At 40.6% G+C, this 25,683-nt stretch overlaps 2 protein-coding genes across 3 annotated transcripts in view; one reads left to right on the top strand and one right to left on the bottom strand.

The window, feature by feature from the left end:
• Pspc1 (paraspeckle component 1) overlaps nt 1–1,086 on the top strand; it is an 82,498-nt gene extending 81,412 nt beyond the window's left edge. For both annotated transcript variants that reach the window (XR_003834829.1, XR_003834828.1), the window contains exon 9: nt 494–1,086. The gene's annotated coding sequence lies outside the window, so the exon portion shown is untranslated. The remainder of the gene's footprint in view (nt 1–493) is intronic.
• Nucleotides 1,057–25,683, bottom strand: part of Mphosph8 (M-phase phosphoprotein 8) — a 31,901-nt gene continuing 7,274 nt past the window's right edge. Inside the window, exons 3-14 of the mRNA XM_021182004.1 lie at nt 24,429–25,277; nt 22,431–22,527; nt 20,034–20,288; nt 13,508–13,633; nt 13,341–13,429; nt 10,060–10,200; nt 9,448–9,534; nt 7,488–7,642; nt 4,752–4,906; nt 2,877–3,004; nt 1,761–1,844; nt 1,057–1,356 (exon numbers count right to left, since the gene is read on the bottom strand). Coding sequence (XP_021037663.1) covers nt 1,315–1,356; nt 1,761–1,844; nt 2,877–3,004; nt 4,752–4,906; nt 7,488–7,642; nt 9,448–9,534; nt 10,060–10,200; nt 13,341–13,429; nt 13,508–13,633; nt 20,034–20,288; nt 22,431–22,527; nt 24,429–25,277 — 2,208 coding nt within the window. The 3' untranslated portion in view covers nt 1,057–1,314. The remainder of the gene's footprint in view (nt 1,357–1,760; nt 1,845–2,876; nt 3,005–4,751; nt 4,907–7,487; nt 7,643–9,447; nt 9,535–10,059; nt 10,201–13,340; nt 13,430–13,507; nt 13,634–20,033; nt 20,289–22,430; nt 22,528–24,428; nt 25,278–25,683) is intronic.

Genomic DNA, 25,683 nt, shown 5'->3' with positions numbered 1-25,683 from the left:
CTTAAAAAAAGAAAGATATGTAAACCAAATTTAGTTGATAAAATGATAAATGTGCTTTTAAAAATAGTGACATAAATGAACCTCCCTTCATTATAAACTGTAAAAATTGCCATTTCATTTAAGAAAAAAGCAGGTCTTGTTGGCAGATTTGGAGATTCTCTGTGCATATAAGGACAGTCGGGTTACACAGTGAGTTCCCAAGACAGCCAAGGCTTAAAGGAAAAGAAAAATTATCTTAAAGTGCACACACACACACACACTGGATTAGAGTATTGACTGTTTAAGGTTTGCCTCTTTGGCAATTAGAGCTGAAACCTCTTTTAAACAGTAGAGAAAGAGACACACAGTACACAGTAACTGAGGCGTGGTAGAACATGCCTGTGATCCTGAGTCTGGATTTGAGGCCAGCAGAGCTGTTACAAAGGACAAAATGCGTGCATGTGTGCACATGTATACCATTCCCATTTATTGATGAAAGCTTTGTCTCTTACAGGTTACAGCACGCTGTGAGGAAAAACTAATGATGCAAAAGCTGCAAGCAGAAAACCTTATTTTGTGATTTATGCTTATGAGCAGTCCCAGCACATGTCAAGAGTATGCTATGGGACACATTTCTATTTCTACTGTAGAGAGGATCTGTTGTGCACTGTATGGAAGCATCACCTGCCCATGTAAAGCTGATGGCTGCTCGCTGAGGCAGGAAGCAAATAGGTGCAATTGCGTTCTGGTAGGGAAGAGACGCTGGGATAATCGGGTGAGGGGACAGAATTGCCTTTGACGGTGGAATAGAATAAGTTACAAAAGCCAGTCAGAACAAGCCCAAGCTTATAATTCAATCTCAGGTGTCTTTATTCTGGGAACAAAGAGGAAAAGCCTGCAGCTGCATTGTTATATTTTATAATTATAATTAAGTTGCTTTTCCACCTTTATTATCAAATTTAGTTGTATAGTAAATGTTTAAACCTGATTTGGTAAAGGTCTTGAACTCAGTAGTGTGGCCCAGCCTGAAACTGGTTTTTGTTTTTCAAATACAAACTCACAACGACTAGTAGAAAATTTCAATTCAAAAGGTTTTTAATTCCCTTAAATATTTCTTACATGTACTGTTCCACATTGTGGAAATAAACTAAGCAGAACATTGAACGTTTTCGACCAATGGCACAAATATATGTAGACAAACCTGAACAGGCAACAGACTTAAATTTTAAGTTTACAACTACATATGAACATTTGAGCTGCACCAGAATTCCAAACTGCTACAAAGATGGTCCTTGGAATCCAGCTGAAAAGAGGCCAGTTCTCCATCCTTTGTGGTCACTGCAGCTGTACTCTGTATGCACCTATTAGCAACTTAACCTAAAGAAGAGAATGAATGTCAGTATACAAATCCCACCTTGTAAGAACATCCAAGTTATTGCTGTATTTAACCGCACTAGTTAATATATATTAGGTAAGCATTATTAGAATGGTCTAAGTAGTCCAGCTTCCTTTTTTCATATGGTGAGGGTAGTGGCATTTTAGTACTCAAGATTTGGAGTGCTCAGCGGGGATGCCCCCAGACTTGCCAAGTATGCTGTGCATAGCTGCCTCAGAGAGCCAAATTCCAACACGCAGACACATCAGTTTGCCCAGCATAAACGTTCTAGTACAAAGAGCTTGTCTGAACCATGTCTGCTGACGTTTCCAGTGACGGAGGATTGGTTAGTGTTACTATTATTATGTGGGCAGTTACTGTGTAAATATGAAGCAAAGATTTTCACCTTGGCAAAGGGTGCTTCCGTCAACCTTATAAACAACTTATTGGGGCCAGCAACAGGACTGAATGAATAAACAAAGTGACTGTCCTAGAGGGGAAAGAGATAAGATAAAGTCAGACTCAAGTCAGGGCTGTGACATTTACAATAGAGACCAGGAACTCAGATCAGGGAACTGAGGGTTTTTTGTTTTTGCTTTTTTAATTTTGAGATAGGATCTCTCTGTGTAGCCCACCAAAAGCCTCACCTTCAAGGCTTACCAGGTCTAAAGAGTTCTAGGCTACCTAGGGCTGAAATAAAAACGACACATGACTGCATTCAATACAAGGTGTTCATTTATTAGCCTCTGGAAGAGTTCCAGCAGCAGAGTGTGTTAGAGTGATGGCGTGGCGTGCTACTATTATCTACGAGGAGGAGTGGCCACAAACACCAAGTAGACATATAAAGCATTCCTTTATAGCCTCACATATGGTAGCATGATTTAAATAAACATTCACATGTTCTAAAAATTTGGATCATTTTCTTTTATAGTAAGTGGGGATTGACTGAATTTCACTATTACTGGGATACACATTTTTCTGTAAACATTCTTCCCATTTTGATGTGTGTGTAGTATATGCACACCTGTGTGAGGTGTACATGACATGTTGCACAAATGTGCAATCATCCTTTATAGGCAGGACAGCTGCCAGGTGACCACCATGTATGCCCAGCATTCACATGGGTCTTTATGGGCATTCAGTTCCAAACCTGCCATAATTTATAAAATTGATAAAGATAATTTTATAAATTATGCCAGGTTTGGAACTGAATGCCCATAGTTCTAGACCTCAAGAGGCAGAGGCTGGAGGATTGAAGTAGGTTCTGGGCCTGTAGCCTGAGCTGTGTAACAAGACCCTGTCTCGAGTTGTGTGGATAAAGCCTCTTGTTGCTATACATTATGACCCAAGTTACTACCACAGGTTGCCCTTGACCCTCACACCAAGGCAAACAAAGCACCTACATACAGATTATTATCTTAAAAGCCTCTTCCCAAAAATTCCAAACAAACCAGCATGAATTATGTCACCTGGCTCTGATCACAATTTTTAATAATTAAGAACTACCAAAAAATCATCTTACCAGAAAAACAGGAAGTTGAAATTTATCATTTAAAACCACAGCTTGTACACTGCATGGTCCACAAAGCCGAGCAATAACGTCTTTGCCCAAAAAGTTTGCATGGAAAATAAAGAGGAGGACACCAGAGCCTAAGGAGAGAAGAGAGATTAATGCTGTCACAGCATTGGGGGTTGGGGGTCATCTTCTGACAGGGAGAAGGCCCCACTCACAACACCTGGATTTCATTCTACAGTTTTCAAACCACCACTCTGGAGAGCTTGTCCAAATAGCCCCACGAGACAGACTTGTGTGTGTACTGAAACTAACTGGTGGTTTTACTCTTTATTATGAATGAGTGTTTTGCCTACATATGTGTATGTGTGCCTGCCGCCCGCAGAGACCTTTAAGGGGTGTTCAAGAAGAATCCTGGAACTGGAGTTACGAGCAGTTATGTGGATGCCGAAAGCTGAATCGTCCTTTACAAATGTGTAATTTGAAGATGTTCTAAGTGCTAGGATGACAGGTGTAGACAGCAGCACCTGACTTATACACATTAAAAGTTTTGTCTTTATATTTGGCATTTATTATATGTACAAATAGACATCCTAGTTTATTTACGTTTAGTTCCTAGAAGTCTTCAAATGCGTGCCCATAGCAAAAATCCACTCAAACATTATCATTATAATGTTGCTTACAGCAACGTATACAAAGAAACAAACCTTACTTATTCTGTGTGCATGCAGCCACACAGCACATGGTGTATGGAAGCCAGAAGACTATTTTAAGGAGTTGGTTCTCTCCACCATGTGAGTTTTTGGATCAAGCTCAGGTCACCAGGCTTGGTAGCAGCAGGTTTACACTGAGTTACCTCACCAGTCCTACATACGTATGTTAACATTGTAGATAAAAATGCTTAACAAAGGGCTGGAGAGATGGCTCAGCGGTTAAGTGCACTACCTACTCTTCCAGAGTAGTTAGTTGAATGTGCATGGTACACACCAGGCAACAGACAACCCCTAGGAGTAGGCTCTCTTCTACCATGTGGATTCTGGTGACTGAACTTAAGTCAGCCCTACTTTTATTTTTTTCTTTTGCAACTTCGCATACTCATACTGTGATCATATTGTGTGATCATCACTCTTATCCCACCCCCCCCACCCCCCCAACCCTCACACAAGCTACTTCCCAACAGGTCCCCCTCCTGCTTTTGTTTTGATGGCCCACTGGTTATAAGGTTGCTTGTAGGAGCACGGCTGGGTTAGTCACTTACTATTAGTTCCACCTTGAGGAGTATGACCCTGCCCAGCACCCATTAGTGCTTATAGCTCTGTCACTTAAGTCCAGTGGGAGAGGACAGCACCTGGTGCCCCCACGCAAGTTTTCGTAAAAAGTGAAACCAGGCAATGGCTCAATGCCTTTAATCCCAGCTCTCAGCAGGCTGAGACAGGAGTACAGGACCAAGCCTTAAAACAAACAAGGCATAGTAGAGCACATTTGTAATCTAAACACACAGGAGGGTAAGGTAGGTGGATCTCTTGAGTTCAAGGCTAGCTTGATGGACAGCGCAAGTTCAAGGACAGCCAAGGTTGTCTCAAAAAGCAACAAAACACAAACAAGGAGGAACTTAGTGGGTATAATAAAAATTGGGAGAAAAAAAAGATTCTAGACTAAGAGTCATGACCCCATCTTTTAATAACTCAGTAAACAACTAATTATAGAGAACCAATATTTTAAAGAGGACTCAGGTGCAGGTAGGGGGATGGGAAGGCCTCCTGCTAGGGCAGCTGTGCCAACTATCACACCATGGTGTTTGTAAAGGATTACTTAGGGACAAGCTCGTCCTTACATACTATAGCTACGAACACTGAAGTTAGAATGGGACACATGCTTGCTTACCTTCAGGCATGTTCTGAGGGGGCATGTAATTGAAATCTGTTGAGAAATCTGGCCCCTCACAGAGCCGATGGCATGCTATTGGGAAAACAGGTTCCAGTAGAGCAAGGCGAGATTCAAAGTAATCCCTGATTGTTTCTTCTGCAACTCTGGAAAGTCTAGTAACAGAACACAAGGATACTGTTAATGCTGGTGTGGTGACTCATGCCTCAGAGCTTAAGAATGCTAATTGAGGATTACCATGAGTTTGAGGCCAGGATGGCAAGAGTGAGACCCTACCTTTAAAACTTTTATGAAGATGTACTGAATTTATTACACTATACCACATGAGTAACTATAATTAACAAATTTAAAAATTTCAGTTACCCCGATTTGATTATTAGATACTATGTATTGCATCATTAGGACTCTGTATTCCACTGTACAATTGAAATTTAAAATATACACCTTATTGGTTGGAGGTGTTGTTTGGTTGCCTAGCGTGCATGAAGCCCAGGGTTTGATCACTAGCAGTACATAAGTCAGGTGTGATGGCATGCATCTATAATCCTGGTACTTAGGAGGAAGACAGGAATATGAGAAGTTCAAGGTTAGCCTCAGATACAGTGAGTCTGAAGATAGAATGGAAGACATGAGACTCTGCCTTCCCTTTTACCCCTCTGCAAAAGATGTATAATGCTGTATAAAAGCCTGCTTACTAACTTTTCTGCATTTTAATTTGTTTTTGAACACAGGGTTTCTCTGTAACAGGCTGTCCTGGAACTCACTCTGTAGACCAGGATTGCCTCAACTCAGACATGTGCCTGCCTCTGCCTCCTGAGTGCTGGGGTTAGAAGAATGTGCCACACTGCCCAGTGTTACTTTCTCTTTTTTTGCAGTACCTAGGCCCTTGCACATGGCTACAACAAGCGCTCTCCCACTGAGCTCTATCTATCCTTAGCCCTGATGTTACCGTAGAGAAACTGCTTTTCCAAGTTTTGCCTTGTACCTGCCCTGCCCTGCCTGTGTGGCGGCCAGAGGACAGCACGGTGTCATGCTTTATCACTCTCTGCCCTATTTCTTTGGAGCAGTTGTCTCCCTGGATCTGGGATTCTCTATCCAGTTAGGTTGGCACCTAGAATAGCCCCGCCCCCCAGCAAGTTCCTGTTTCAAGTATCTCACTGTATTGTGGCTACAGATGTGAATGAGACCATGACCCCACTGTTCACATGGGTGCTAAATCCTGGTTCTCTCCTAACCACCTCTCCAACCTCTCTTCATTTTTCTATGTTGATGCAGGATTTCACTACATTGCCTGGGCTGGCCTTAACTCATTCTGTAGCCCAAGTACGGCTTGAGTTTACAGTCTGTAAACTACCTGAGTAGCTGCAATTATGTCTGACCTCACAACTCAGCACTGCCTTTGTGGAAAGGACCTACACGACTCTGGCCTCTCTTGGCTTCCCTCTCCTGACTGTGGCCCTTCAATTTTCTTCTCCTCCTCTTGTCTCACTGGAACAGGGGGTGCACAAGGGCAACCTTTTCTGTCTTTGCAATATTAACCTTTGAAACAGTGTCTGGCACAAAAATTCCCTTAGCACTTGTCCAATGCATGAATGAAAAATTAGGAACGAGTGCTCCTCAGTCCTGAACAAAGGAAGATGGCTGGCCACTGCACAGGCAGGCCCTCAGAACTGGCTTCAGGAATTCTTTATGGGAAATGCCCAGGACAGGCTTTCCAGTAGGCACAACAGGCAAGATGCAACATGGTCCCTTGCCTAAATCTTACAATATGTGCCCTCTGCCTATACCTGGTGTCTAGTTTACAAGCTAAGGTCTGGGGATGTTTTTTTTTGTTTTGTTTTGTTTTGTTTTTTTTGGTTTTTCGAGACAGGGTTTCTCTGTGTAGCCCTGGCTGTCCTGGCACTCACTTTGTAGACCAGGCTGGCCTCGAACTCAGAAATCCGCCTGCCTCTGCCTCCCAAGTGCTGGGATTAAAGGCATGCGCCACCACGCCCGGCTTCTGGGGATGTTAACTGAGTAAATAAGGACTTCATCCTCTCTAGCAGTGTTTTTGGCAGGTGTTGCTAAAATTCTATGTGGGACCCGGGATGGAAACTCTACCACAAAATCACATCCTAGCCCATCAAAAGAATTCTTCAGTGATAAAGACATAAACTCATAACAAAATATGCTTCAGAATTCACTTGAAAAATACACAAATAGAGAATAAAAGAGGGAGACAAGTCAGTCTCTGGTTGATGCAGGGGTGGGCATGCACACAAACAGTTTTACCAAATTAAGGGGAGATGTTAACTTATTACAGAGTTTTACATAGTCTTGTCTAGGCTGGCCATGAACTAGCTATGTATCCAAGTTCTAGATCTACCCTAGTTCTACCCTAAAATTTTTAGATCTTCTTTTTGCTCTGATCTCCTAAGTACTGCTATTATAGGCTTGGCTTTAAGAACCACTGAGGTCTACCCCAGGACTCTGTACATACTAGGTAAGCTCTTTTCCAACTGAGCTACATCTCCAGTCCTAGACTAACATTTTAAGATTTCCCAGGGTTTTCTAAGATTTTGGTAACTCACACAGAAGTAATATATATGCCACTTACTAAATTCATAATCTACTGAAGAGAGAATCCCTACAGGATAATCTTTTCTGAACATTTCCTACACAAACCATTCCAAATATGTGTTCAGTAAGTTTCCCACTCTGACTTAACCATGGTACGTTCGTTCGCCTGACACTTACGTCTCCAAGTGGCTCTTCAGCAGTTCATATACAAGCACATTATTACACTGTTTTGCAAAGTATAATGCACTATTTTGGTGCTTTGACAAAATGTTGCAGTCAGCTCCACATTCAATCACAAGGCGGACAATGTCCGAATTTCCTCTTTTGCATGCCTAGGTCAGGAAAGAGGAGTGGCATTGTAAACCATAGTAACTTTAGTTTCTCCACACGGGTCTGGCAGCAGCTCTTTGTGAAAGAGGACAAAGCCTCATAAATGAAAGGGAAGAAATCTGGGAACAGGCATTAGCAAGCACTGGCAACAGGACAGCCATGAAGAAGTAAACTAGAGGCTGCTGTGAGGAACAGCTCAGTGCCCAGGGGACCTGCTAGGACACCCTCTCCAGGTTCTTTAGGCCTTCATGGTTCCAACCGCCTTTCACCTTTCAATGGGGTCTCACAGCTGATGCCCAGTGCCAGAGCTCCCTAACTCAGGAAATGTAGGCTCAGACTAACATTACTAATATCGCTTATTTCAGGAACCTCCTTCCAGGTCTACAAACTGCTTGTCTTTTCCCAAATGCACTCCCTAGTGAACTAAGGAGCATTAGAACAAACCCACCCTTTATTCTGGGAACTTCTCCCAAGTTCCCTTAGAATACTCCCAACCCTGGATGGTCCTGTAGAAAACACTAGCATACCCTGCCCCTCTCTGTTCCCGTGCTCTCTCTTCTATTGAGGTGTGTCTGCTGTCTAGCAGTTTCTCAGTGAGACATTACTGAGTGCCACCTTGGTGTACTTACGTGATAATAACAGGCAGACACACACACACACACACACACACACACACACACACACACAGAAAGACCACGTAAGCTTAGACTCCTGAATAAAAGACTATTTACACCAACCCAAATCAGTCATAGGGAGGAATCACAAAGCAATGATCAAGGCTTAGGCCTTAAGGGTCTGCTAGGAGGCCCAGGAGAAAGATGTAGATTATAGAACACAAGGTTCAGGACAAGCCTGGGGCTGTACTGCTCACACCTGACAGGAGAGAACTTGGCATTGCAGAGAAATCCCAGCTCAAATCACAGCTTATGCAAAGCTGTACCTCAGGGAAGAAATAAGACAGAGCCAGCTATGGACACCTGGATCTGCTGAGTCATAGCAGCACTATGAAGCAGAAACCTAGAACTCCTGCAGAGGAATGAGTCACTCTAGGCTGAGGCTAGTGAGGTACTTGCAACCTACCACTCAAAGATACAAGAAGGGTGGTTGGGAACAGCACACACTCAACCTGCAACTCAAAACATACCTATAAACCCCAATTCCACAGGAGATGGAGTTACACCATACAAAACAACGAGAGCACACAATCCTCCCCTACTCTCGGTGTCTAAACCTATCATGTGACGACAGTGGTCCTGACTGTATTGTCACTACACCTTTTGCACATGACCTGACTCATGCTAGACAAAGTCATTAAGGCAGTCACCTAATGTGTATGGACCTCTGATATAAATTTCTGAACTGGCACTGGATGTACTAATTGATACTAGGAAAAGCCTCTCTCTGTCTAGCTTAGCAGACAAACCCTTCTGCTTTGAGGTATAAGCATCCACGTGGCTAGAAACCACCCAAGACATCTGTAAACTGCATGTTGTGCAATCTTGGATCTGTCTGCCTCTTTCCAGTGCCTTCTACTTGTAGCATAGAGTTATCATTCACTGAAACACTTGCAGTCCCTTGCATCTCCCCAACTCCTGCTGACTCAGCACCTACAACCCCCAGCTCCCATGACTCTTGCTGGGTCCCTTAGACTGAGCTTGTCCCATACATCACTGATCTACCATATTCTCCTGCTTTGATGACCCACTTCTATTCTATGGGAGATCCTGACTTCCAGGGATGGCCTTGTCTCTATGCCTTTCCCAGTCTGCAGCACCAACATACATAGCCACTGTGAAACTTGACTTACTTTCATGAGTGCAGTCTCACCATTGCTTTGCTGAACATTTACAAAAGCTCCAGCTTCCAAAAGAATAGCTACAGTTGTTAAAAAGTTCTATTAAAAAACAGGAAACAAAAGTGAGTAAATTAATGGAGAAGAAAAAACAAACAAATTTAGTCCCAAGATTTCCTTAAAAGACAAGACCTTCCTTCTAGCTGTTTTGCAATAAGGAAAAAGACTCACAGATTTAACTCCATGCAGGTGACTGGACACTGTCTCCCTGATTTTCACTGGAGGGCCACAGAAGCCACCTCCTGAGTCTAGTCCCTCACTGATTTGTCAGCAAGTGCCACCTGCAGTCTACCCTGTAGCTTCCATAATAGAAACTCTACCTATGAGTCCTCTAAATCATTTAAGACTGAAATAAATATTGGCAGTGTAGCTAGAAGTTGTGCTCACTATAAATTGCTGATTAGGCAAGTCACACTTTAAATCTGATTACAAAGTACTGCTAATAGCAGAAATTCACATCACAGACCCACTGAAAGTACAAAGTAAGGCTACATGACATGTGACCATTATATTTCACAACAAAAAAAGATTCTGTTTCCCTTCATGAAGTCAAGTCAAGTCTCAAACCTTCTCAGCGGCATGAATGAGGGCTGTAGTCCCGTTTTTCTGGCGCCCATTCACTTTTGCACCTTTGGTGATAAGGAGTCTGAGGAGGTCGTCCTGACCGCCTGCTGCAGCCAACATCACCAGGGTCATCCCAGTAGAATCCTGTGTTAGTGAAACCTTGTTAGTCTTTAATCAGAAACATTTTAGAAGCAAGACTCTTTAGTCAAGCTATTTCAAGAAGAAATCACTAAAGAACAACGGCTTAAGGATCCACTTAGATTAGGTTGTTTACTATAATATTCTTGTAAGTAATCAGAAAAAAAAAATCTTTAGGATTTTGTGTGTATGTATTCATGGGGGGGTGGTGGAGGGGAGAAGACATGCATATAGAGGCCAGAAATAGGTTCACTACCCTATTTCTTAAGATTCACTTTTATTATTTTTCATTTTGTATTATGTCTGTGTATCTTTGTGGGGGTATGAGCATGTAAGTCCAGAAGACATCCAATCCCCTGGGATTCTAGTTCACAGGCTCTTATGAGCCCTCTGTGTGCTGGGGACTGAACTGTGGTCCTCTGCAAGGCAACCCTTAACCACTCAACCATCGCTTCAGCCTCACTCTACTCTATTTTTTTTGAAACAAGGTTTTTCATCAAATTCAACTAAACTGGCTAGCCTGCAAGCCCAAGGCATAAATTATTTTCTCTGCCTCCCAGATATGTGCTATTGACCCTGTTTTATCTTTATATATGTGACAGTAATCCAAATTTAGGTCCTTCATGCTTGTGTGGCAAGCACTTTTCTGACTGAGCCATATCCCCAGCCCTAGGATTTAAAAAATCTGTGTGTATGTGAAACATACAACAAGTGGGCATAGGTGGAGATCAGAGGACAAACCTTGTTAAACACAAGGTGGCTTCTCTTGCACTACTGCATATAGCAGGCTAGCTAGCCTACAAGTCTCCAGGATCTTTCCTGTCTCTACTTCCTATTTTGTCTTAGTAGCACTGGGATCAGATGCTAGCTACTGTGCTTGTCTTATGTGGATTCAAAATCAGGTCCTTATATTTCATGGCAAGCCCTGTATACACTAAGCCATCTGCCTAGCTACTAGAATTTTAAAAATGTAAAGGTTGCTGTCGGGCACGGTGGTGAACATCTTTAATGCCAACACTCAAGGAAGAGGCAAGTGGACCTCTCTGCCTTCCAAGCCCGTGAGGAATACATAGTGAGATCCTGTTTCAAAAAAAATAAGTATTTCTATTAAATTTTACAACGTCCATGTATAAGCAAGCAAGTATGGTGGCTCATGCTCTTGGAAGGCAGGGGCAGAAGGATTTCTGCAAGTTTGAGTCCAATATGACCTACATAAACATTGCATTTTAGGCCTGGGCTGGGGGTGGCTCAGTGGTTCAGAGCACTTGTTTCTCTTCCAAAGGACCCAGTTCAGTTCTCAGCACTCAGATGACAGACCACAGGTGTGACTCCAATTCCGGAGCATCTAACTCCTCTTCTAATCTCAGCAGGCTCTGGCATGCACATGGTGCATATATATACACTTAGGCAGACACTCATGCACATTAAAGTTAAATATCTGAAATAAAAATTTTAAAGGGGCTGAAGAGATGGTTCAGCAGATAAATGTACCATCTGCTTCCAGAGATTATAAATTCAATTCCCAGCACCCACATGGCACCCCACAGCCTTCTATAACTGTAGTCCCATGGGATTGGTGCTCTCTTCTAGACATACATGCAGACAAAACACCCATATACATAAGTGCATACAATGATAAATCTTTCAAAAATTAAGTAAATTCCGTGTAATAAATTCTAGATCAAGTTTTCTTGGTAGAATGGCAAACCTACACTTCATTAGTTGAGTGTGGAGACTCACACTCATAACCCCAACACTCAGGAGTCAGGGCTCCGTCACCCTTGGTTACACAGCCTGTCTACAGGAGCCTGGCTCAGAAAAAAAAACAATTCTTTTAAGTTGCAGAAGGCAACTCACACATACACTTACACAGCCTGTCTACAGGAGCCTGGCTCAGAAAAAAAACAATTCTTTTAAGTTGCAGAAGGCAACTCACACATACACTTCCCCCACCAACAAATAAAGATTAAAACAAGATTTTACACTATAAACATATCATTAAAGCAAAAAACCAAAAAAGAAGACCAACCACCTAGTGTAAAGATGAGACACTTAAAAGTCATAAAATACATCAATAGATATAACCTATGTAAATGTAAAAATTACTAGAGCCAGGTCTATTTGAGAAATGTAGGTAATAAAATCACCAATAATTCAAGGCTAGTCTGGGTTATATAATGAGACTCTATTTCAAAAGAAAAAATTTTCCCCAAAATTCATTGGTTTACCTAAAAACTAGAGGAAAAGGACTCTAATACACTCCCATGTAAAAACAAAAACAAAAATCTCACACACATAGGTATGAAAAACCCTGAGTGAAAATAAAAAGCTGGACAATTGGTATATATGAGCTATGATCAAAATATACATTGGTCTGCAGAGATGGCTCAGTGGTTAAGAGCATTGGCTGCTCTTCCAGAGGACCTGGGTTCAATTCCCAGCAACCACATGGCAGCTCACAACCATCTTTAACTCCAAAATTTGAAACTCTCACACAGACATACATCCAGGCAAAACACTAATACACATAAAATAAAAATTTAAATAAATTTAAAAAATAAAAAAATAGCCACATAAAACAGAAGTTCTTTTATACTACTTACCACTGCAACTTAAGATAAATCCCCAGACAGGGGTTGAGTGAGAAATGTCTCCCATATACTTAAGTTTTTAAATACTGGTTTTCCAGTTAGTGGCACTGTCTAGGAAGATTTATTGGTGCAGCCTTGCAAGTATGCCACTGGGGATAAGCTTTGAGACAGTCTTGCTGTCTCGGCTTTGTCCTTTGTGTCTGAGGACGTGAGTCTCACTTCCTGCTCCTGACATTATGCCTGGTGCTGACAAGACTCCCTGCCATGATGGATGGACTCTTATCCTGCTAGAACTGATTGCCCAAATACACTCTTCCTTCAAGTTGCTTCTGGTCAGAGCATTTTATTAGAGCAACAGAAAAGTAGATAATACTAAACCAGTCATTTTGGAGGGCTGGGATTCTAAGACCTCTAATGCACACTTAAAATGACGTAAGCACGTATTACTTTCCTAGGAAAATGACTGAATTACCATAGTGTGTCACACTAGTTTCCATGCTGCTTTGTGAGATTTTTTTTTTCCTGGAAAAAAAAAACAACAAAAAAACCCAGTACCTCTTGATCCAAGTTGTATTCTTCATTTGAGTTCAGTGCAACCTTCACAGCAATATAATCTCCATTTTTCACAGCATCCCTCAACAAATCTATAATAAAAAGAAAGTTACATTAGATTTTATAAATCTAGATTCGTGGAAAAGGCAAACAATGTGCAAATCACTTACTATTTGGAATCCTGTTTGCTGTGATAAAGGGCTCATCTTCCCCATCCAGATGCTTCTGAAAATCTTCTAATTTCATCCACTCCAACTGCAGGTCCATACCCAAACTCAATACCGGTTGCCTGCCATCTGGGACACACAAAGGCATCATTAACGTACACTCTTATGGAGTACTATAAAAACAAACAAACCTCACAAAATCATAACATTATTAAACTTGTCACATTTTAAACAAACTTTTATATATACTGCATTTAAATCTTATTTGAGGGGTAGGAGTAAGTCAGGGTTTCTTTGTGTAGCCCTGGTTGTCCTGGAACTTGATGTAAACCAGGCTGGCCGCAAACTCTAGAGATCCGCCTGCCTCTGCTTCTCAACTTCTGGGAGTAAAGGTATAGGCACCACTGCCTAGCTCCAATTTTTTTTTTTTAAATTAGATTACAAACTAGTGGAGTCACATTCCTTGATTTGGCTAACCCACTCCAACCCCTTCTCTCTCACCCCCATCTCAGCTTAAACCTTATCTTGCAGTACTCCCCACCCTGCTCTTTCATAGCACACATACTGGACTACGCCCTCTTGTATTTTCTATTTGAACTGTAGAGCCACAGGCTCCCAAACAGCTCCTTTGAGCCTTCCCCTGGTTCCTCAGGTATCTGCTTCAACTTGCCTTCAGTTTTTCCACTCTTTCTTTCACTTCATCTATATTCTACTAACCTCCCTAAATGCAGGCCCCAACAAAGGGCTCGTTCCTATTCTGGCTTCTGCATGTACCCTGTGATAAACTCCCACAAGATCTGAAGCTAGAACATATGAAAGAGAGTGTGCCTGTGTGACCTTGCTAGTTTATTTACATGAAAATCCCATTCTCCTTTACAGCTGAGTAGTATTCTGCTGTGTCCATGTACCACATTTTCATCTCTCTCCATCAGCTAATGGGCATCCAGGCTGATTCCATTTCCTAGCTGTTATGAGCTGAGAGGCGATGAACAAAGAAGTGCACATATCTCTGTAATAAGATAGAGTTCTTTCGGTATAATATGCCCACTTTGGTTTGTTTTTGTTTTTTTAAAGAACTCTCCAGACTGATAAGTATACTTTTAACACAGGTCAGTATGTAACTGAATCTTTTCTTCACTGCTAAAATTTAAAATTTCTTGGGCAAATGATAAATATCCACACATTAGAGGTAAACTATAACTGTAAAATATAAATTTGAGTAGGAGCAGTGTTTTATATAAGGATGACTTTGACCTTAGGCCTAAGATAGAAGATAGGCCTGCTTCTATCTCCTAAGTGCTGGAATTTCACATATGTGCCTCCATAGTCAGTTGTATGGCATAGGGAACTGGAACGCAGGACTCTAGAGCATGCTAAGCAAGCACTCTACCAACTTGAGCTATGTTCCAAGGCTCTAGTAAGTCTTTCTGTCTTATTCTTTTTAAATACACATTGCTTATAACCATTTACATGAAGTCATTTTGTGTAAACTAGGCTATATACAAACACAAGCCATTGTTTATGATGCTTCCCTTACTGTTAGAAGCCAAATGCTCCAACAGGGCAACAAAGCCCCATCTCATGTCTACTGACATTCTACTCCTACAGCTAATGGCCCTCAGGCTCCTGAACACCAGAATGCAGAGTTTCTTTCTTACACTGCAACACATACTTGATCTGCATGCTCAGGGTAATTTAAATAGTCTGCATGTTACTTTAATAAAAAAAATGAAACCAGAGCAGGGACTGGTGGCTCATACCTAGAATCCCAACACTTCAGAGGCTGAGGCAATAGATTTATCTATGGCAAGATTAACCTGGGCTCAGTGTGAGACAGCCTCAATAAACAAACAACAACAAACAGCTAGCCCAGAGGAGCGTCACATATTTGAAGCTAACCTAGCCTACACAATGTGTTCCAAGCAAATCAGAGTAAAACAACAAGTCCTTGTATTTAAGAAAACAAACAAGGAAAAAGCAAAATAAAACAAACATTTAAAAACCCACCAGAAATACTTGATGGCAAGAATAGAATATTTTTTTAAATCAATTTCTTTTTTTCTTTCTTTTATTTTATTTTATTTTATTTTATTTTTGGTTTTTCCAGACAGGGTTTCTCTGTGTAGCCCTGGCTGTCTGGAACTCACTCTGTAGACCAGGCTGGCCTCGAGCTCAGAAATTCGCCTGTCTCTGCCTCCCAAGTGCTGGGATTAAAGGCATGTGCCACCACTGCCTGGCTAAAAATCAATTTCTAAACTACATACATGTTAGGAAGATAACCTACCGGAAAAAAGGAAATCTGGAAAACTGTGCAAATAAGTTTTTTTTTTTTTTCCTGAAGTCCTCTAGATTAAAACTGACTCTTTGTTAATCCCAAGAGTATGGCATCACAGAAATAGTACAGCTTTGGTGCTACATACCCTGGTTCTGTATCCCAGTTATGTAGCTCTGAGCAGGCCATATTATGAATATACAGCAGTGGCTATAATCCAATTAGCTAATATTTATGAAGCTAACCTTTATAATATATTCATACAATTAATCTACTTGACACACACTAACCTGTAAAAGAATAAGCCCTAGATAGGACACGCTTAAAGTAGCTCTGAGAATTATCAAAGTGAGAGAGAGCCCTAATCTTGGTACATAACCAGGTCTCAGTCACAGTGGAATCCCTTATACTCAACCCTGGCCACAGAGGAAGGAATGTCAGTCACTGCACCGAGAGAAACCAGAACAGGATAGAAGAAGATCCATCTTAGCAGAGCTTACTATAGCTATGAGAGCTTGGCTTCCACTGTGGCTCAGTTCATCCCAACACTGTTCATTTCTACCCCATACTCAATGAGACCTCTAGCCCTAATGATAGATTTCACTTTCTCGATTTTTAATAAAAAAGAAAAAAACTAAAGTATATACTAAAGAACGATGGATGCATACTGATTCCAAATGTTACTATGTGCTTGTGACCATCCCTGGCTGCTCTCTATGGTCTTATCTACATCATGAGTCTGGGTAAATGACACCCTCTGTAAAATTAGTTGGTGACAATCTACCCTTAAAACTGAAGTTTTGCCTGTTTCTGAGTTTCCACCCTATTAAATAACAGCTGTGATGACTTTAGTAGATTCAAACATTATTCTTGTAACTGTTTTCATACTTCTGGGGCTGGAGGGGGTGAGTGGTGGACACATGGCAAAGCACAATGTCAGCAGATAGCCTGTGTTCTTCATAATGTAGGCCCTGGGCACCAACTCAGGTCATCAGGCTTGGTGACAAGCAATTTTACTTGCTAAGTCATATGTTGGCATCTGTTTTACTTTTGTATTAAAAAACTGGTGGGAACTATAGCGATAGCTCATCAGTTCAAAGCACTGGCTATTCTTCAGAGAATCAAAGGTTTAAGGCCCAGCACCCACAAGGCAGCTTATAGCTGCCAAGAACTCTAGTCACACACATGATGCAGACATACAACAAGACAAAACACCCATATACATAAAATCTTTTGAGGTAGTAAGATAGGGCTCAGTGGGTGAGGCACTTTGCTTGGCAAGCCTGACCCCAATCTCATGGTGGAAAGAGAAACACCACTCCTAGAAGATGTCCCCTGGCTTGCGTACATGTGCAGTGGTACATGGCTGGGTGTGCTCATACATTTACAATCTTTCCCTATGCCAAGGTCAGAAACTTCAGTCTCAGGACTACTAGCACCTAAATCTCCCTATTCTATTAAGGATCTATTTTCCATGTACAGAGTTTGTGTGGGGATAATCTACTATCCTGAAATAATAACCAAGAGCTTGTTTGTTCTAACAGCTTAAATCTGTTGACATCTGCCACTTTTCTCCATCTCACAGCTAGGCATGGGTCTGACACATGATTGTTGTACTAATTAAAATAATAATATAATGCAATACAATAATCTTCCTAATGTCAAGTATATACAGGTTTCTTTAAAAAAAAAAAGGCACATGTATGTGTTTTGCTTGTATGTATGTCTATGTCGAATGAAGGCATTACCCTTGGAGGCCAGGTCTAAGAACCCACAGAACTGGAGTTATTGATGGCTATGAGAAGCCAAGTGGATACTGGACCTTGCCTCCTCTACAGGGGCAGCCATCTTTCCAATCCAACTGCTACAGTTTATATAGTAGACTTTGATTACTACTGACATAATTGGATTTAGCTTCTGAAATCTTCATATAAATCTTAGAGTTAGGGCTGGAGAGATGGCTTAGTGGGTAAGAGCACTGACTGCTTTTCCAAAGTTCCTGAGTTCAATTCCCAGCAACCACATGGTGGCTCACAACCATCCGTAATGACATCTGGCGCCCTCTTCTGGAGTGTCTGAAGACAGCTACAATGTACTTACATATAATAAATAAATAAATCTTTAAAAAAAATCTTATGAGTTAGTATTTGTAAATTCTGTGGGAAATTATTTTGTTTTTATAATGTTGAAGGAGGAAACTAGGACTCTGCACTGTACCACTGAGCTAGATCTCTAGCCAATGCTAGGACTCTGCACTGTACCACTGAGCTAGATCTCTAGCCAATGCCAGGACTCTGCACTGTACCACTGAGCTAGATCTCTAGCCAATGCCAGGACTCNCCAATGCCAGGACTCTGCACTGTACCACTGAGCTAGATCTCTAGCCAATGCCAGGACTCTGCACTGTACCACTGAGCTAGATCTCTAGCCAATGCTAGGACTCTGCACTGTACCACTGAGCTAGATCTCTAGCCAATGCTAGGACTCTGCACTGTACCAATGCCAGATCTCTAGCCAATGCTAGGTGGTTTTATTCTAACTGGATGATGCAGTTTGAAGTAAATGACAAATGTGTAAAACACTTTTCTATTAATAAAAATAGCAATCAAAGATTTTAATAGGTTCTTTACAGTGCTGAGTATCAAACCCAGGTCTTCACAGAAGCTAGGCATCAAATGTTTTACAATTTTCTCCATACATATCTTATGTCTTAAAATTTTTTAGCAATCTTTTTAAGTATTACATGTTGCTTGGAAGTTACTGGAATGGTGTTACAATTGCTGTGGTAGGCTTAGGAATCTGAAGGAAGTCTGGGTCATACAAGACCCCATCTCAATACAAAAACAATCCTTCCACAAAAGTCTGTTATACAAAACTGATCTGGAGATGAGGGTTTAGAAAATCTAGTGTTATATATTCTGAACTACTTTTTACAGTCACTATGGGGCTGGAGAGATGGCTCAATGATTAAGAGTACTTGCTGCTCTTACAGAGGGTATAGGATCAGGTTCAGTTTTCAGAACCAGTGCCCTCTTCTGACATTCTTGAGCATCAGGCATTCAACGTGTGTGCATGCACACACATAAACACACAAGGGGAGGGGTGTGAAGTATAACACGCTTACAAATAAATCAACTTGGGAGTCAGAGACAGGAGGATTTCTGTAAGCTGAAGGTCCAGTCTCATCAACACAGTATTTCCAGACCAACAAGGGCTATGTAGTTGAGACCCTGTCTCAACAAAATAAAAAAATATGTACTTATAGAAAAATATTTTAAACTATTTCTTGAGATTCACAGATTAAATAATTTCATATAAGATCAAGCTATTTCATTTGTACTTATCTACAGGTACACCTTTAAACTCCTTCTTCCCATACCATTTGTATTTTGTATTTTACACAAGATCCTTCCCTTCTTGAAATGTTCCCAGGATAACATTTACAATATAGTCTCATTTATAGCTATTTTCTGTAAAGTTTAAAATAAACAGCAGTAAAACAAACAAACAAACAAACAAAACCCAAAAAAAACCAAAAAACCAACCTGGGCAGTGGTGGCACACACCTTTAATCCCAGCACTTGGGAGGCAGAGGCAGGCAGATTTCTGAGTTCAAGGCCAGCCTGGTCTACAGAGTGAGATGCAGGACAGCCAGGGCTACACAGAGAAACCCTGTCTGGAAAAACCAAAACCAAACCAAACCAAACAAACAAAAAAAAAACCTAGCAGGGAATGATGGTACACATCTCCTGTTCCAACACTTAGGATGTAGAGCTAGGAGGATCCTGAACTCCCTATGTGGCTAAGGATGACCTTGAAGTCTCTGTCTTCTTGCCACTACCTACTAAGGGCTGGTGTCACTCACCATACACAGTTTTTATATGATCATTTTGGAATGAAAGCTCAAGATAAAAGATTGAACTGAGCTGGGTGGTGGTGGCATGTCTTTATCCCAGCATTCATGATGCAGAGATCTCTATGAGATCAAAGCTGGCCTAGTCTATAGAGTGAGTTCCAGGACAGACAAGGCTACAGAGAAAGCCTTGTCTTGAAAAAGCAAACAAACAAGCTGGAAAACAGAAATCTTTATAAGTGTATTAGAAAATTTTAGAGCATTTAGATGTCAAAGAATGACTTGAGTCTTCAATATTAAAAGTTACTCAGCAGATTCAAATAAAATTACTATATTCTGAGAGAAAAGTAGATAATGTGGGCGCATTCTGAAATCACTACGTGAGCAATGCCAATCAAACTTACCAGACGTCTCATCTGTCTGGCATACACTGTCTGAAACTTCCTGATCCCCTTCTGCAGCAATGTATGCCCAAGTGTCAGTCTCATCTCGAGTATTTCTTTTTTCTTTAAGTGAACACTTGTCCTTGGTTTTGTTATCATTTATAATTTTAGAATCCAGTGATACATCTTCTCTTTTTGAATTATTCTCAAGAACATCATTTTTTTCTTCTGTTGTTTTTTTAAATAAATCAAATGCATTTCTGATTTCCTTAAATGCTAAAAAATAAGTCAATGGTTAACTGTAAGTCGCAAATTTATGTTACAATCAAAAGAAAATCTGTACTCATATTGAGTAAGTATGGTTTTTGTAGTTTTAATAATACTTACTTTAGTTCTGTATCAGTAAGATTTACTATCAAAGTCACAAAGTCATCTTAACTAGTCCTTTTGGCTGTTCAGTATCCAGAGAGCTGTGACAAAGAAGTATTCACATCTACTTGAGTAACTTCTCCTTCCTTCCTTCCTTCCTTCCTTCCTTCCTTCCTTCCTTCCTTCCTTCCTTCTTCCTGTCCTTTTGGGGGATGGGGTAATTGATTCCCCTGTGTATGCTGGATACACTCTACCAGACCAGCTCCCTAATCCTGTATGCCAATTTCAAGTACATGTTTTTTTTCCTCAATGGAACTACTATTTATTTCATGCACGAGGCGTACTGGTTTCCAATATCCCTGGTAATAAAAACCTATGTAACCAGCACTGAACAAAAGTTCTTCCAAATTCTCTAGTACTTTACAGATTTTTCCTACTTCCTCACTCTAGCTTTTTGGTGCTCAAGATAGAACCTAGGTAGGACCTTGTATGGTAAGCACACATGTTATTATTAATCTATATACCTAGTTTTTCTTGCATTCCATTCGTAGTTAAAGGCTGGGGGAATTTTGTAGCTTTATCAGGTACATGGGCAGTGCTCTTCACCATGCTCTTTTCCCCATTCAGCACCAGAAACAACTTCTGCACAAGCTCTAGTGTGTCTTTCTAAAGGTAAGGTGTGACAAGGATCACTGAGAGTCCCTCTTTTAGTAGTCCTTTGTCACAATCACAGTAGTTCAGTAACAGCAGTGTTTACCCTGAACATCTTGCCCAGATATTAATTTGACAGTATTTTATATCTCCAACAAATCTCTGAAATGTAATAAGTGCTTTCTGTACTGTTCAAATAGATGCAGTTCTTATAGCACTTTATGTATGAGCCACTGAGATAGCATCACTACTGCCATGTCCAAGTCTAGACCTAAAATGAAATCTACTTTTACAACTTTAGATGCAGCTAAGCATTCGCTTAGCATGAACAAGACCCTGAGTTCCACCTCTAACATAGTAAGGAAAAAAGTATTAAAAAAATGTGCATGGCTGGCCTGGTATGATAGTGCACCTCATTAATCTCAGATGCAAAGGCAGGCAGGTGGGGCTCTGGAAGTTTGAGGCCAGCCTTGAAAGAACAAAACAACAAAATACCTGAAATCAGGAAAGCTGAAGAAATGGCATAACATGTAAGAAGCCTTGTGCAATCATGAGACCTGAGTTCAGATACCCCAAATATAAAAAGCTAGACATGTTAAGTATCTGAAACTCTAGAACTATGTGGAGTGTGGACAAGTGGATTGCTTGAGCTTGCTAACTGTCAGCACACCTTCAGAAGCAGTGGCTAAGTGAAAAGTAACTGAGCAGGGAATCCCATGTCCTCCTCCGGCCTTCTGAGTGCACTGGGCAAATGCACACACACATATCTGCATATACCACACATATGCACTGAGACACGAGAGAACTCTGAAATGCCCCCAAATTAAACTTAAGCCCGTATGAAAGTATTAAGAAGAAAATTTTGCTCTTAATGCAAGACTCAAAAACACTGGAACACTAAAAACATCATAGTATTACAAAGGAGTGCATATAATGTACATATAAAACAAAATTTGAATTTAAACTTGGGCCTATTCTTAAAAAATCTTATTATATGTACATATAAATTTCATTGAACCAGGAAGAGGAATCAGAAACATTTTTGGTCCCAAATATTTCAGAAAAGAGACATTCAACCTTTACAACATATCAGACATACATATGCACTGGGCAAATGCACACACACATCTGCATATACCACACATATGCACTGAGACACGAGAGAACTCTGAAATGCCCCCAAATTAAACTTAAGCCCGTATGAAAGTATTAAGAAGAAAATTTTGCTCTTAATGCAAGACTCAAAAACACACACACACATACACACACACATATATATATATATATACACACACACACACACACACACCCAGGTGTACACATAATACACATAAAATCAATTAATAATTTTTTTAACAATGACAATGAACATGGAACTATTTTAATTTTTGTACTTACATTTTAATACCTTTGGCTCTTTTCTGGCTTTTTCTTCTTTGTCCAAATCATACCTTTTCTGGTATTTTCCTTTGGGTTCATTTTTTTTCTCTTTCTCCTAAAGAATAATGAATGCAAAACAAAAAATAAAAGATAAAGAGTTGATACTGTAATATTTGCAAACCAAAATATTGTACACATGCCTGAGCACACAGCTGATTATTCAATGTTCCTCCCACTGCTCCCTCCCGCCACCAAGATTATTCTGCAGACATGCTAAGCCATAGGAAATGAAACCCAAAACCCAATACTTTGTTTCTCCATTTTCTTTTAAGAATCTATTACTTAAAATGTTTGAATATACATTTACATGATAGTGTAAACCTTTAATCTTAGCACTAGGGTGGCAGGGACAGATCAACATAAATTCAAGGCCAGCTCAGTCATGCAGTGAGACCTTATTTCAAATAAAAAACAACAATAACAACAAAAAACCTTGTAATTCATTATATACAGATATGAAAATGTCACTGTGAATATAATAAAAACTAAATTGCTACAAAATTAAACTCTATAAAAACTACCTTGGGGCTGCAGTGATGTGATGGCGCAGATGTTAAGAGTGCTTGGTGCTCTTAGAAAGAACCTGGGTTCAGTTCCCAGCACGCAACGGCTATATGCTGCCTTTTTCTGGACCCTCTGGGCACCAGGCACACGTGGCACATGTACATATATGCAAATAAAACATTCATACCAATAAATCTAGAAATCTTTTATTGTTTTTGTGCATTTGTTTGTTTGTTTGTTTTTTCGAGACAGGGTTTCTCTGTGTAGCCCTGGCTGTCCTGGAACTCACTTTGTAGAGCAGGCTGGCCTCTAACTCAGAAATCCGCCTGCCTCTGCCTCCCGAGTGCTGGGATTAAAGGCGTGCGCCACCACGCCTGGCTTGTTTGTTTTTTAAGACAGGTTTCTCTAGTGAAGCCCTGGCTGTCCTGGCACTCACTCTGTAGACCAGGCTGGCTTTGAACTCAGAGATCCCCCTGCCTCTGCCTCCTGAGCACTGGATTACAGGTGGGTACTACCACCAGGCACTACTACTGCCAAGCCATACAAATCAATCTTATCACCGCCCTCCCCCCCAAAACAGTGAAAGCCAAACGTAACTTCAACTCCTAACACCCAGGAAGGAGGAGCCAGAGGATCAGCTCAAGGCTAGCCTGGGCTATAGTGTAAGACATTTTGTTAGAGAGGAGCAGGGAGGAAGTATGATAGACACAAGATCAAGCTAGTCAACATTTTAACATGAAATGGGAAAGGAGCCACTAAGTTCCACTCCTAAATAAGGAGCTATGGAGCTGATTATTGGATAGTTTTTAGGAGGTTTTCTTTAAGGGTGTGTGTGGCTACTGGTAAATCTACCATGTACCTGAAGATGGCCCCACATTCAGTATATGGACAATACAAACTAGACATGATGAAGCTAAAACAAAACAAAACAAAACAAAAACCCACAAGCTGGGTGAAAGGAGAGGTAAAAGTGGATCTGGAAGAAGTCAGGGAAAGAGTAGAAGGGAATAAGATCAAGGTGCACTGTATCAAACTCTCAGTATTTTTAAAATAGAGAACATACATACCCCAAATGAAATTAGTAAGATGATGAAGCTGATAGGCCTGACTATAAAATGCTGCACAAATCTACAAAAATTGTGACTTTTGTTAAGAAAATAACTCAGGGGTTTGTCTTGTGAAAACAAAACAAAAAAAAAAAAAACAAGGCACAAACTAAAAGGTAAACTTGGGGTTCCGGTGCTTAATATTTGAGCACACACAGGCATCCTCAATGCCACCGTATTTAATAACTACCTGAGTCACCCTTTATTCTAGTTTGACTGTTTCCTTTGTCATTCCTTGTGAAAGTTCCTAACCACATTACTTGCATGGTTGTTGCATACAACAACCATGCAAGTAATAATCTGTACCAACCATATCTGTACTCTTCAAGTTCTCCACCAACCTTACCTCTTCTGCCAAGTCAGGGGACTTTAGGCTCTTCTCTTCCCCACTCAGTCTGGAACTTTTCAGGGTTTGGGCAAACACAGGTGATGGTAACTTATTTAACTCTAGGTTACTTATGCTCTTGTCTTGGTTTCTTTGCTTTTTGGGTATTGCTCTCCTTTCTAAAAAGGCATTCGTGCTTTCAAGCTTCTTGATCTCTTTTGGTTCCTCAAACTTTCTTGGCTTTGTCTTCTTCCTTCTAACTCGGGTACCAGCATCCTCTTCAATACTTATAAGGTCATCCAGATGTTTCTCAAAAATACCCTCTTGTACTGTATCCTGTGCTGTCTTATCTCTTACACTTCTCACATTCTGATTCTCTTCTCTGTTGTCAGAAATAAAGTCTTCACTGTCATCCTCTAGAATGAGGGAATCATTAGGTGATTCAGACTCCAGCGGAGATTCTATATATCTCTCTTTTTTTGTTTTTCGGTTCTCTTTGACATCTTCTCTTATTTTAATCTTTAAATCTCTTACTTCAGCCCTTTTATTAGCTTTCTTTAATTCCTTGGTTTCCTTTATTTCATCCTTTTTGGGCTTTTTGGAGTCCTTTAATTCTTCCTTGACTTCCCAAATTCTTTTCTTCGTCTTTACATCGAAACCTAATATTTCAGAGGTGCTCTCCAGCTCTGTCTTGAACTTGTCTTTTAGTTTTCCCATTTTTGTCCTTTTTTTCCTCAGATCTTCTGGACTTGTCTCTTCTTTGCACTTTATTTTTTTCTTTTTCTTCCTTGGTGAAATATCTTCTTTTGTGTCACTTTGCTGGTCGCTATCACTGTCTGCCTCAAATATGTCATTGTTTAAAGATAGTCTCTATAAAAAACAGAAAAGGTTAAAACACTAACATAAGTTCAAGAGTTTTAAGAGGCAGTACTAATAAAATCTAATGTAAACATTTGTAGCAAAATTGACTTTCTTTAAATTTAACATGTGTATTACTTATATTTCTGACCTAGCAAATAAGACTCAGAGGTAAGGAATGTCAATTTAAGAAGGAGACATAAAGAAGAAAAATGTCAGTGCTTCCAGTGGTATCAAACAGAATCATCAAACTGAGTTAAGAAGTAACAGTCTAAGACGGGCGTGGTGTCGCACGCCTTTAATCCCAGCACTCGGGAGGCAGAGGCAGAGGCAGGCGGATTTCTGAGTTCAAGGCCAGCCTGGTCTACAAAGTAAGTTCCAGGACAGCCAGAGCTACACAGAGAAACCCTGTCTCGAA

The sequence above is a fragment of the Mus caroli genome, chromosome 14 (assembly GCF_900094665.2).
Source record: "Mus caroli chromosome 14, CAROLI_EIJ_v1.1, whole genome shotgun sequence".
Lineage (NCBI taxonomy): Eukaryota > Metazoa > Chordata > Mammalia > Rodentia > Muridae > Mus > Mus caroli.
This window is presented reverse-complemented; position numbering and strand designations above follow the sequence as displayed.